We start from the raw sequence: 14,164 nt of genomic DNA, 5'->3' as shown, positions 1-14,164 counted from the left end.
TGTGGTTAGATTTCAGACTTGTTTCTTAAATAAAAGGTAGCAAAAGCACCTGATAATTGTCAATGCTTAGGTCCACTCTCTGGGTATTGATGCATAATCTTGTGGGGGTGGGTAACTTGCAGTGTGACAAAGGCATGGACTTTAAAGCCTGTTTTTGGATCTAAATCTTGATCCTACAAGCAGTAACTGAAAAATCTTGAGAGAGTCTCTTAATTTCTCTTAAATTTAGCTTTCTTTCTGACATAAAGCATGATATTAATATTTATTTGTAGGATTATTTTAAGGATTAGGATTGTTGAAACCTAGTGGACACTCAACGAAAGGTTAGATGTTATTATATGTGTCCTACCCCAATCTGGGTATCAGAATGACACCTTCAACTATCATTTGGGTGCATTTAATTCAGTACTTTTGTTTAATTTTTACTTACAGTAATCTTTAGCTTGTGATTTTATGAAGACTAAAAACTAAAAAATCAGATAAATAGGTGATATAGTTTGGCTGTGTCCCCACCAAAATCTCATTTGAATTGTAGTTCCCATAATCCCCGTGTGTCCTGGGAGGGACTCAGTGGGAGGTAATTGAATCCTGGGGGTAGTTTCTCTCATACTGTTCTTGTGGTAGTGATTAAGTCTCATGAGATCTGATGGTTTTATAAATGGAAGTTCCCTTGCACAAGCTCTCCTGCCTGCTGCCATGTAAGGCGTGACTTTGCTCCTCATTTGCCTTCTGCCATGATTGTGAGGCCTCCCTAGCCATGTTGGACTTGTGGGTCAATTAAATCTCTTTCCTTTATAAATTACCCAGTGTTGGATATGTCTTTATTAGTAGCATGAGAACAGACTAATACAACAGGTTAAACCATGTAAAGTTTTGAAAATGACTTATACTCAAGTATACATATATACATGAACTTCTGTATTAATCAGGGTTCTCTAGAGGGACAGAGCTAATAGGATAGATGTATATATGAAGGGGAGTTTATTAGGAGAATTGACTCAGATGGTCACAAGGTGAAGTTCCACGATAGGCTGTCTGCAAGCCGAGGAGCAAGAAAGCCAGGCTGAATCCCAAAACCTCAAAAGTAGGGAAGCCACCAGTGCAGCCTTCAGTCTGTGGCTAAAGACCCAAGAGCTCCTGGCAAATCACTGATGTCAATCCAAGAATCGAAAAGCTGAAGAACTTGGAGTCTGATGATCGAGGGCAGGAAGCATCCAGTGCGGGAGAAAGACGGAAGCTAGAAGACTTAGCAAGTCCACTTTTTCCAACTTCTGCCTGCTTTATTCTAGCCACACCAGCAGCTGATTAGATGGTGCCCACACAGATTGAGTTGGTGGGCACCAGTGCAGCTTTATTTTAGCCTCACTGGCAGCTGAGTATATGGTGCCCACCCAGATTGAGTGGGTGGTGTACTCATTAGATGGTGGGCACCATCTAATCAGCTACCAGTGTGGCTAGAATAAAACAGACAGAAGAAGTAGGTCTCCCTCTCCCAGTCCACTAACTCAAATGTTATTCTCCTTTGGCAACACCCTCACAGACACACCCAGGAACAATACTTTTCATCCTTGAAACTAATCAAATTGACACTCAGTATTAACCATCACAACTTCCAATGATATTATAGATCAATTAGGATGTAGTTTTGGCACATTAATTTCCAGTTCCTTCCCATGAGATGGGATTGGTTGAATCTTTAGACAAGAATGGCTGGGTTTCAGTCGTTGAAGAATGGCTGGGCTTCACATTTGGTCCTGCTCTGAGTCCCCTTGTATCAGTATCTGGCTCAGCAGCATCTTCCGCTCCACTGTAGGGACTCCATGTGGATCCCTGTCAAGCTCTGATGGACTGGTCATTTTCTTCTATCATTGGTTATGTACCAATGACTGAGAGCTTTCAGTCTCATGTGCAAAGCAAGGTCTTGAACTTGTCAAGATGAATCAAGTATATTTCTATTGTGCTAATGCTCCTAGCCTTAGAAATTACGACATAGTTCTTCTAAGGCTTACATGGTCTACAACTCCTCTGTTAAAATGAATGCAAACTGCCTTCTGGTACTGCGTGACCAGGGTTTTTATAAGACTATCTCTTTTCGTTGATTTTTGCTCAGAAGTCTTTTTTTCCAAGTTTGTTTCCTTCTTCTCACTCTTAAAAGTCTCCATTGGCTGCAGCAGCTAGGATCACATCCAGCTTGTCTCTTTGGGTTTTCTCTAAAATTCACCTACATTTGGATCACACTTCCATAGAGGTTCTCTTTGATAAGTGCCACATTGCTGAAATAGTTGTCTCCACAAGTCCCAGAGGACAGGATAGTGCCTATTAACTATTAATTCAAGCAGTATTATATAGTGAAAGGGGCATGTAGATGGGATTTAGGTAACCTGAGTTTGAATTTTCACTCTGCCACTTGCTAGGAAGGTGACCTTGACCGTTTCATATAATACTTCTGAATCTCAGTCTTCTCATTTATAAAATGGAGATATTCTTGCCTTGCTGAGTTAACATGGGGACTAAATCAGATGAGAGATGTAAAGTGCTTGTCACAGACAAAGGCTTCAATAAATAATTGTAATTATTAAGTGCATCATCATCCTGCATTCACTGAATAAACTACCTGGCATTCACATCTCCCCTTTGGAAGTTATTTTACCTCCCTTAGACTGATGCAGTTTCTGGACCCTGCCTTGGGATATCTTATTGCTGGTGGGGAAGAAAGGATTGCCTTTCCTAGTATAAACAGTGTAGCCACAGTACCTAAATTTTTGAAAAAGTGAAACCCTACTAAACCTTAACGATCCATTTTCTCCTACTGCTTGAAATTAAATTTGCTTTCGGTGAGAAGGACACTTCTGAAATATTCATTCTAACCTTTTTTCTAAGTTGCATAGAAGACCAGCATTTTACCACATGGACTGTAGGTCACAGTCCTCAGATTCCTTCATGTCACTAGAGCTAGATGTTCTGATTTAATGAAGCCTTCGTTGTCTTTGCCTCTGTTTAATGCACAGCATGTTTCTAACATGCATTCCCTTTACCATCCGCTGGTGTTTGAAATCTCTACTTTGGATAGCGCTTTCATTCATGGAACTGTTAAAAAGATTAACAGGAAAGAGTAAATTTACATTTTCTTATACTTTCTTACAAAGATGGAAGAAACATGTCAGGAAAAAAATCTACTTTTAAAAGATAAAACATTATATCATATATGTAGAAATGTTGGTACTTCATTTAGGAATTAATATTATTTACAGTGTCTGCTAGGTATTATTTAAGGAATTGTTTATTCTATCAAGTATTCAAAACATGTACCCTCCTCCATTCCAACACGTAAAGACCTCAGCAAATAATGTAGGGTTTATAGTACCAGGAGCTTCATTTTTTAGAACTAATTTTGCTGATATATAATTGCTGGTGTAAATGTTGGCACTCCCTTAACTAAAGTTGTGGTAACGAGCCTTGCTATAATGAAAACAAATGAGATTAATGGTCTTTTCCAGGTTTTTATCGGGCAGTGGCTGTGAGATTGAAATTCCTTTTGCTTTGCCTCGGATAGGGTTGTTTTTTTCCTTAATCCAAATGAAATAATACAGAATTTACCTGCTCAGTCTTTTTTAGAATATACAAATGCTCTCAGGAGCATCAGAATGTGTATTCATGTTGAGAAGAACTGTGCAAATGTAAAGCAGTCTTTAAAAAAAAGTAGCTGCAAATTCAATAAAAAAGCATACATTTCTGCTTGTAAAATGAGCATTATTTGATGTAAATAATAAATTGGTTAAAAAAAATCCCTTTCTCTAAATATGGTGTACAGTATAGCCCAGATAATTCAGAGTTTTAATGTCAAAGCATAAAGTTATTTTAGAAATGTATCTTGATGGACAAGTCTTTTTGCAGCAACCTAGATGATAAAATTACAGTGTATAGCTGATATTATAGCTTCATTAAAGAACTGCACTTTGTGTATTATACTATTGCTTATTTATACTATTACTGCAGCTATTTCATATATTAGATACTAGCTTCCCACTAAGCAGTAGAACTTGTCTACCTAAAGGATTTATTTAACCGGAGTTTTAATCAAATAATAGAGAGTTTCTAATGAAGAGTTATGATTCTCCTGTGCTAAGAAATGGTACAGTCCATTGGTTTCTTCCAAGAACATATCAAGAGATTAAACGTACTTTCATTATTGTATCCCAGAACAATATTGTTGAGTAAATATTTGCACCAATATGTTGCCATTTTAGTATTTCCTGAGGTGTACATAGTCTCACAAGGTGAATAATTAAAGGATCTGCCGCCTTAGGTAGCACAAAGCAGTGCTTGATATAGGTTTGATTATTTCACTTGTCTCAAATAATCCATAACTGTCTTCTGTAATTATTTGCATCATCCAGCCAAGCAGAGATAAAAGATGGAACACGTTTCTTTTGCCTACTCCCAAGGAAACCCCATTATCCTTGAAACACCACATGACCACGTAAAGCCCAATCAGGGTCCAAAGAAGCGGTCGGCAAGGACAAGCTGAGTGTGAGCCGAAAATGAAGTTGTTACCAAACAGCAAACCGCCGTCCTCGCTTCTTATGAATATTTGAATGGGTAACTAAAAACAGCTCAGTAAACTCTAAGCAAATGTGACAGCTGAAACTGCCTGGAAACCAGAAGTCCACCAGGACAGTGATGAAAAGATCACCGGTTACTTTGTACCTCACGCTGCCATGGGTCTACAAAGGGACAGTATCGGATCTCTTTTCCTCAAATATAAGTTATGGAAAATCTGATTTATCTCTGCACTTTCAGAAGCCAAACAGCCCCAAAAATCTCTTCTGTTATTTTGAATTCATTAAAATGCCATGATTTCTAACAATCTTTTCAAGGAAAGAGAATAGCCATGTTTTTTTTCCAGATCCTGAAATATTGATGTTGCTGTTGTTTTTACTCATAGAAAATTGGACATAGTCAATCTTTCATTAATATCTTTCTGCTCATTCCATGTAGCGAGAAAGACAGTGAGAACAGAGGCCCTGAAGCCTGAATTACAGATTTTGCCATATAGAAGAGTTCCAGAAAATATTTGTGGAAGATACATTTCAAAAGAAAACTAAAAAACAATTCATTTTTCCTGGGTCTTCTTTAATATATAGACAAAAGGTTGCTACTATGATTATTATCTCCAATTTACTGGAAAATACAATAGTACATAATTTTCAAGTTGATGCCTTTAACTGGAAGGAAAGGGTCAGTTATTTAGTTCCTCTAAGTGTGTATAGTAAATTCTACTTAAACCCACTTAGTTTTGTTCACTTGATGAATGCTTTAAATATAATGAGAGCCCTCTTATAGTCTTAAATTTCTAGTAAAGAAAAAAGCTATGCAGTATGTGGATCTAATGTACAGATTGCTACAGCTCAAATCTAGTAGCTAACTGAAGATAAAATCAAACTAAGGGGAACCTTGGTGAAGTTATTGTTTATCCAGTGGTTATTTGTAAAAAGTCTCTGAAACATGAAGTTTCAGTCAGCCTCTTCAGAAGTTCCAGAAGATAGCAGCCACAGACTTTATTGCTGAAGAGTTTATGAGTATTTTTAATGACAACGGGGACTGCAATGGTTTCCTAAGAGGCCACTACAGGGACCTGTCTCTTCATCATTGGAACTGAGAGCCCTAATTCCATCTCAGCTGTAAAATTACTATTCCAGTTCCTTGGAGTATCTGAGCAATGTCAACCACAACATGCTGTTCAATTTCTCCTTTCTCTTTGGCCATGTGTGGATTTAAGATTGGTGTTACATATTGCTGAATTTTAAATTCTGCAGTGAAAATGGAAAGAAATACACAAAATGCAATTGTGGTTTATGCTCATACCGTGGAGAAATGGAGAGCCTTTAGAGAGAAAGTAACTAGACAGAAGGAATGTTTGTGACGTCCACATTAGAAACCCAGACCCTGGAGACAGATAGGAACATAGTGACTCTGAAGCAGCAGGAGGAGACAGAAACCTATTTGAATATTGAGTGTTAGGCGGGATTAAGGCCATTTGCAAAATCACACTAAACCCATCAATCTCACTGGATGTCATGTTGGATTGGAAGTTAGCACTGTTGCTAGCTATGTGGGCTTCAGAAAAAACACTTACATTCTCTCACCTATATGGTGTAGATCAGGGGTCCCCAACACCTGGGCCATGGACCGGTACTCGTCCATGGACTGTTAGGAACTGGGCCACACAGCAGGAGGTGAGGGGCAGGCGAGCAAAGCTTCATCTGTATTTATAGCTGCTCCCCATTGCTTGCATTATTGCTTGAGCTCCACCTCCTGTCAGATTAGCGGTGGCATTAGATTCTCACAAGAGCATGAACCCTATTGTAAACTGTGCCTGCGAGGGATCTAAGTTGCATGCTCCTTATGAGAATCTAATGCCTGATGATCTGTCACTGTCTCTCATCACCCCCAGATGGGACCATCTAGTTGCAGGAAAACAAGCTCAGGGCTCCCACTGATTCTACATTATGGTGAGTTGAATAATTATTTTATTATATATTACCATGTAATAATAAAAGAAATGAAGTGCACAATAAATGTAATGTGCTTAAATCACCCCAAAACCATCCTGCACCCCCAGTCTGTGGAAAAATTGTCTTCCACAAAACCGGTCCCTGGTGTTAAAAAGTTTGGAGACTGCTGGTATAGATGAGAGAACATTTATTCCGAATGGACAATTACAAAGGCAGTTCCAGGAACAGAACGAACATAGATTTTAGAGTCAGAAGATCTGGATTTGCATTCCCGATCCATCATGTACCAGCTGTGTAAGTTTCCTTGAACAATCTTCATTTAGGATCTGTGGATAGTTCCCCTGCGAGAAGGCTGTGAAAAATTAGAAGAGGTGATCTCCAAGGAGTGTCTACACATGCAGGTGTTCTGGTAAAAGTTAGTTTTCTTCCTCTCTTTATTCTAAAGTCTTTCCCAATTTGAAATTCTACAAAGTACTAATGGACTAAGATCAAGTTTTCCTGCAGCATGCTTGAATAGGTTTGTAACTGCTGCTGTCTCAGGGGTATATGTGACACCTGGCGCATGTGAAGGATTTTAAAATTTAATGTTAGGGATGCCTAGCAAATATCAAGAGAGGAGTGAGAGGTGAAGAAGGACCAGTTGATATCATCAAATATGCTATCTTTGATACTTGCTCTTTTGTTTTAGAGTCTGTGATGTAAAGCTGTTTTGTATCACAGTGTAGTAGTATAACTTTGAAGGTCATAAGTAGGTCAGAGTTTGAAAATGAAAGTTATTTCCAAACATGTACCGTGGGACATGAATATTCATGGACTTGTACTCATTTTTCATTCATTATATTGCTTTTCAAGATAAATTTTAAAAAAATCTTATAATTAAGAGATCTTAAAAGTGGACTCAGAAAACAAGAGAATACACACTAGGGGTGTAATTCAGCATCTAGTTGAAGTAGTTTCTCAAAGGTTTTACTTAAATGTGTAGGAAAAATCCCCTCTGAAAACAAACAAAAACCCCAAACACCTGTGTTACAAGTCTTGTTAAAATAATTCAGCAATAAGACCCAGCAATCCCATTTTTAGATATTTGACCTGAAGAAATAGCATCACAATTGGGGTTCATATGTTTAACGCAGCATTTTCTTTAAGAGTAACTAATTGGAACTGACCTACTTTTCCCTCAATAGGAGAATAAACAACAGTACATACGTACTATGAAATATGATATTGCCATTAAAAAGAACGAGGCAGATCTATGCATGCTGCCATAGGAAGACATCTCTGATTTATTGTTAGGTGAAAAACAGCAAATTACTGAGCAATTTGCCTAGTATGTACCCATTTTGAAACAAAAAACATTTTTGTTTATATATGTGCATAAATGTATCATACAAATGAGTGTGTGTGCATGCGTATTAGGCTAACACAGAAAAAGATTTGAAATAATACTTGCATAGCTATTTACAGTGACAACTGTTTTTTTTTTTGTATCAAAGAAAATATTTTATTCAAGTTCCCAAAACAAACTTGAGGAGTTATGCTGGGTTTGAATTGAAGAAAAAAGGCCAAGTTAAAATAGGAAAACAAATGGTTTTCATTTGGTGGCAGTTGAAAGAAAAGTATACACGTGTATACATTGTAATCCGTCATCTATCCCATGTGGCATTTTCCAAGGTTTTAAGAGTCTACCAGGCCAAACCCTTTGCCACTTTCACTGCTTTTGCTTTGTTTTTCTCCTTTCTTTTCTCTCGCTTTGCCTTCAGACTTTTTCTTTGCCTTTGGTTCATCCATATTGGGTACTGTCCATGCTGGTCTAGAAGAGTCTTTTTGTTTCTGTTAATATCAGTCTCCATTTTCATGTCACCTTTTTCATCTTTTACCTCACATTGCATTTTCTCTTGGCAATGTTTGGGTTTGGATACCACCACAGTTGCTATCTCTTGAACATCTTTCATTAAAACATCATCATCTAGTTTGAGAATACTTTTAAGCCTGCTGACCTCCTCTGGGGCATTCTTTTTTCTCTTTTCAGCACGCATCTTTCTTTTCCACTTACTCCATAAGCTTTTAGCCATATTTTACCTGAGAAACGAACACACACACTTCAGGATCACGCCGACCGGCGACAACTCTTGAGGTTAGTGGTTTTTGTCTTTATAATGCAATTCTATAGTGATGTAACTTATTACCACAAATGTAATAATTTTACAATCAAAAATAAAATGTAAATATGAGTCTTGGTCTTGAAATGACTTGGCAAATCAACACATTTCTTCTGCTCCTATCCCCTTTCCCACCTCCCCAGTTATTTAACACTGAAATATTAATACTTCAAAGACCTAAGGACTAAATATAAAATAAATTAGTTCTTGGTGTTAGCTCTTGTGTTATTCTGCCCTGAATCCAATCCTGACACTTCCACTAGCTACTTGTGTATTTCAGAAAATATACAAGTTCCAATGCTCAGCTTCCTCACCTATTAAATAAAAAAAAATTGACATAAACAAAGGAGTTGGGCAGAGAAATTTTCTTCCATTTCTGAGATACTGTGTTTTCTGTGGAAACAAAATAAATTTCATGGTCCTTTGCAGCATGATACTTTTTCCCATGTACTTCACATTTTATAGTAAATAACTCATTACTTTACTGGAGGAATGACTAACAATGATATCATAATGCTCAATTTAGTCCTGATTTTTTTGTTGTTGTTCTGAGTATCTTGAATGTGAATCTGTGGACCACTAGCACACCTTCAGACCTTCAAAACTTCTGCACAAGGAAGGTTCAGAGGTTCTGACCTTCCTTTTGGAAGATGGTGACCAAGTGCATCCTCATGTTAGGGTTGACAAGTATTGAGGGTACACTGTGCTCTTCTCATTCTCTCCTGGGCTTGCTTGCATTTGAAGCTAGCTGCCCTTTTCCTACCCTGCAGAAGGCTCAGGAACGTGGCTGGCAGACTTCCTGGAACATTGTGTCACAAACCCTTGTTCTTTTTATTGCTCAGCTGGTCCAGGGCATATATTTGCAGCAAGCTGGCCTTTCAAGAGAATGCATTATGAATAAAGGCCACTGCGATTTGTTTGACACCATTAAAGTTATTTTGCTTTCTCTGACCAGAGTGAGATCATCAATTACTTTCCTTCTCTGAAGAACTGAGTAAACACGACTCTAAGGATCACCCATTACTTGCAGAGCAATGAGAGGCACAGAAGACGCTTTGCCTGCCCTTGGAAGTTTAAATTTGTATTGTGGGAGACAGAACGGCTAAAAAATAAATCACAAATGTAGAACGTGATGTGCCATTTAAAAAAGCAGCAAAGATAAATGTACTGAACAAAGAGATATGAAACTATGTTCTGAGGAAGTACTGAAGTGGCTTCTTGAGGACTTTAGAAAAGCACTTTCCCCAGAAACACATCAGGGAGAAAAGTCAGAGATTTGTATGATATCACTATGATAAAGGAATTTCTAGAACAATTTTTATAATAATAGTTTAGGCCACATTGGACTGATTTGTATTTATCAAGCTAAAATAAAGTTATCACTTTTATATTTCCAGTAGATTAATACTCTATAGGAGTTCAGATGGCCAGAAACTGAAGAGGTGCTCTCTATGGCAGTCTTCCCCTACGTGGGGTCTAAACAAGACCACCTATTGTGGAATAAAGAAAGAATACTAGATCTTTCAAAATTTATTTTTTACACTGTTCTCTAAAATGTTCTACCTTTTTATTTGTTTTATAACAGTCATGACACATTAGTAAATATTACAAGAATATAATTTCTAAATATACACTCATGGTTAGGGTTGCATACCTAAAGATATTTTAATTTGTGAAATATGTATTTGTTAAATTTTACTTTAACTCAGTTATTTTGAACATTTTGATTAGTAGTTTAAATGACACTTGTAGAAATATGATAGTCAAAAAATTTAGAAATCAGTGCTTTTGAGAAAAATAACTCCTAATTTAATTTGTACAGTAAAATAGAATCTTTTTTATAAAGGAAGCTTACTCTTTTAAAAGCAAATCTAGTGTTTCTTCTGAATTTCTTACATATCAGAACAATCTTTAGTCTGAAAAAGTTGGCAGAAAAATCCATGATTAATAGATAAATAGTATTCTTTTCAAATGCTTCTGGCTTTTAAGCTAAGCCACCAGGGATTTGCATGTGGGGAAAGAGTTTTGAAGGTAAGAGGTTTTTCTTCTTATGATTTGAATGCAATGCTTTTGGGATTTCTGTGATTTATTTGTAGTAAAGTGACTTTGGTAGGATGAGCTACTTGAAGCTTTTCTTGTCACTGTGCTGTTACTAATATCTGGAATCCACCCTATCTCCAGAGTCCATCCCCTGCAGCAGGTAGACTGTGGTCATTTGGTGCCACCAGCTCTGTCTTTCCATTTTATTCTCTGTCAGGTTCCCTCTCACATCCTGCAGCAGGTGGGTTATTCTTATTGAATTCATGTGTAATTATGGAAAATTTCTTGAATACCAATATGACACTTAGTTTTGATCAAGGGATTCCCTACTAATTCTGTGGCTCATGGAAGGGGTGGAGATTTCTATCTTCTTTCAAGAGTACCTTTTCAAGAAAGGGTAAATTGGCATTTGGACAAAACTGTTGTAAACTGGCACATCCTCTTGATTTATAAAATGATTTTCTCTCCTTCAAATAAAAAATGAGAATGGAATTTTATTAATGGAATAGTTATGGTGCAAGATATTCTTAATATCTGTATTAGCCTGGGGTCTCCAGAGAAATAGAACCGAGAGAGAGAGAGAGAGAGTGTGTGTATGTGTGTGTGTGTGTGTGTGTGTACACACCCAGAGAGAGGTTTTAAGCAATTGGCTTACATGATTGTGGAGGCTGTCAAGTTCAAAGTCTGCAAGGTAGACCGGCAGGCTGGAGACCCAGGAAGGAGGTGATGTTGCAGATGGAGAACAAAGGCTGTCAGCTGGCAGAATTATCTCCCCTGGGGACATCAGGCTTTATTATTGTTGTTGTTATTATTATTATTATTATTATTATTATTAAGGCCTTCAACAAACTGAGTAAGGCCCATCTACATTACGGAGGGTAATCTGCTTTACTCTAAGTCTACTGATTTAAGTGTTAATCTTATCTAAAAAAATGCCTTCATAGAAACATCTAGAATAATGTTGGACCAAATATCTGGGGACTGTGGCCTAGCAAAGTTGACACATAAAGTTAACTATCACAATATCTTGAAAAACCTCTACTCTGAACTTTCTTTCTTTCCTTCTTTCTTTCTTTTCTTTCTTTTTTTCTTTTTCTTTCTTTCTTTCTTTCCTTCCTTCCTTCCTTCCTTCCTTCCTTCCTTCCTTCTTTCTCTCTCTCTTTCTTTTCTTTCTTTCTTTTTTTTTTTTTTTGACCGAGTTTCACTCTGTCACCCAGACTAGAGTGCAGTGGCGTGATCTCGGCTTACTGCAAACTCCACCTTCCGGGTTCAAGCAATTCTCTGCCTTAGCCTGCCGAGTAGCTGGGATTACTACTGCACATTACATATTCTACAAAATTCCTCCTTACACACCCCTCTGTACTAGAAAATAATTATAGTTCAGTGATGTCACTTCAACAAAAGCATTATGGTTATTTCTTTTACAGAGAAGTCAGAATAAGGTTTCCTTATTAAAGGCATTATTATATCCTTTTCAGAGAAGTTAGAAATAAGCTTTCCTTATTACTAAAGGCATGAACTTGCTGTCTAAAACCAAACTGTTTACCAGTTTTTCTCTCAAGAGCCAAAATGAGGAGGGTGTGGTATGGATTAGAGTGCTGGATGCCCGCCCAAGTATGGAGTTCAGAAAAGACCAGCAGGTGACATGAGGCAGAGGAAGTCTCCCCAAGCACCTCCCCAGTGGGCAAAGCAATCATTTTCTCTTTTACCAGATTCATACCTTTCTAAAGAAATACATTTTTGTAAATGTCAGCCCTTTTTAAATTGGAAAACACCCAACTACTGTGAGAAATTAATATTATTAAAAGTCGCAGTTAGCACTCACATCCAAAATATCTTCCAGAGTTCAATTCCAAAACTGCATCTCCCAAAGAGCTCACATTTCCTTTCCCTGAATTGGATATGCCTATAGATAAGCATTAGAAAAAGAATATTTGGGCTGGGTGCGGTGGCTTATGCCTGTAATCCCCGCACTTTGGGAGGCTGAGGCGGGTGGATCACCTGAGGTCAGGAGTTAAAGACCAGATGGCCAACATGGCGAAACCCCATCTCTACCAAAAATACAAAAATTAGCCAGGTATGGTGGTGGGCGCCTGTAATCCCAGCTACTCAGGAGGCTGAGGCAGGAGAATCGCTTGAATCTGGGAGGCGAGGCGGTGGTTGCAGTGAGCTGAGATCCGTCACTGCACCCCAGCCTGGGCGACAGTGCGAGACTCCGTCTAAAAAAAAAAGAAAAAAAAAAAGCCAGGCGCAGTAGCCCATGCCTGTATTCCCAGCACTTTGGGAGGCCGAGGCGAGTGGATCACAAGGTCAGGAGTTCAAGACCAGCCTGGTCAAGATGGTGAAACCCCGTCTCTACTAAAAATACAAAAATTAGCGAGGCGTTGTGGCGGGCACCTGTAATCCCAGCTACTTGGGAGGCTGAGGCAGAGAATTGCTTGAACACAGAAGGCGGAGGTTGCAGTGAGCCGAGATTGCAACACTGCACTCCAGCCTGAATGACAGAGCGAGACTCCGTCTAAAAAAAAAAAAAAAAAAAGGAAAAAAGAAAAAAAGAAAAAGAATATTTCTTTTCTTTCATTTCACATTACTATAACACAATGTCCTTTATTGTTGAGTTGACATTGCTGATGCATCTGAGGTGCCCAATGCCATTTGATTCTTCCACCAGGAATAAGCCAAGCCTCTGCCTTCCACCCGCTTTGAGGGTCACCTCCTTTGGTATATATTGGGGCATAGAGTTGGACTCCTATCCCTCCCGAGTCATCTCTTGCTTTATCTCACTGACTTTGGCTCTGCAGGGGCGACTGCTCAGTCCTGTCCACTGCCTTTGATGGCCTAGAACTCCTGGCAGTGTCCCTTACTGTCAGGTTGCATCCTTCTTGGGCCCATCAAAGGAAGAATATGGGGCAGAACCCGTCTGCTTTTACCACCTTGTTCTTTGTCCTCCACACTGCATTGTGCACAAGTGGTTATATGACCTTCTCAAATGCTGTTAGGTGAGGGTTGGGGGTCAGAAGGAATGAAAATGAAGATGGGAGAATATGTGAGGGAAACTGAGCCCCTAGCAAACCAAAGTCCACTGCAGTGGGTCCACTGCAGTTCCTAGCTTTCCTTTCTTCCCCAGTGTTCAAATTTGTTTTCTGTTGAAAGAGAGCTCCCTTCTACTTCATCTGTCTTTTGAAAATGCTGCCTACTCACTATGGAGTCATCTCATCCCATCAGTCTCTAAGTCTAAACTAACATCCTGGAGGCTCCAATAGGGCATTTGCTACTCTGAGCCTCACCTCCAGTCCAGTCCAGGTGTGAACATCTAAGTAAACTTCTATAAGCCTCTTCTATAGTTTCCCACCAGTGTGAGTTGCAGATAGGTCTCCTAATTCTTCTGGTGTCCAAGTAGGTAATCATTAGGTAATCTCACACACACACACACACACACACACACACACA

General features: G+C 38.6%; 1 protein-coding gene and 1 long non-coding RNA gene across 2 annotated transcripts in view; one reads left to right on the top strand and one right to left on the bottom strand.

The window, feature by feature from the left end:
- Positions 1-14,164, top strand: part of LOC129143346 (uncharacterized) — a 133,681-nt gene that overhangs the window by 57,056 nt on the left and 62,461 nt on the right. The window lies entirely within an intron of this gene.
- Positions 7,996-8,626, bottom strand: LOC743986 (protein LLP homolog). The gene has a single exon (XM_054679416.1). It carries the CDS (start codon positions 8,585-8,587, stop codon positions 8,198-8,200), a length of 390 nt encoding a protein of 129 aa, XP_054535391.1. The 5' UTR covers positions 8,588-8,626; the 3' UTR covers positions 7,996-8,197.

Source organism: Pan troglodytes, chromosome 13, assembly GCF_028858775.2.
Source record: "Pan troglodytes isolate AG18354 chromosome 13, NHGRI_mPanTro3-v2.0_pri, whole genome shotgun sequence".
Classification (NCBI taxonomy): Eukaryota; Metazoa; Chordata; class Mammalia; order Primates; family Hominidae; genus Pan; species Pan troglodytes.
This window is presented reverse-complemented; position numbering and strand designations above follow the sequence as displayed.

Coding starts and splice junctions, on each gene's coding strand:
- LOC743986 (XM_054679416.1), bottom strand. CDS start 8,587: ATGGCTAAAAGCTTATGGAGTAAGTGGAAAAGAAAGATGCGTGCTGAA.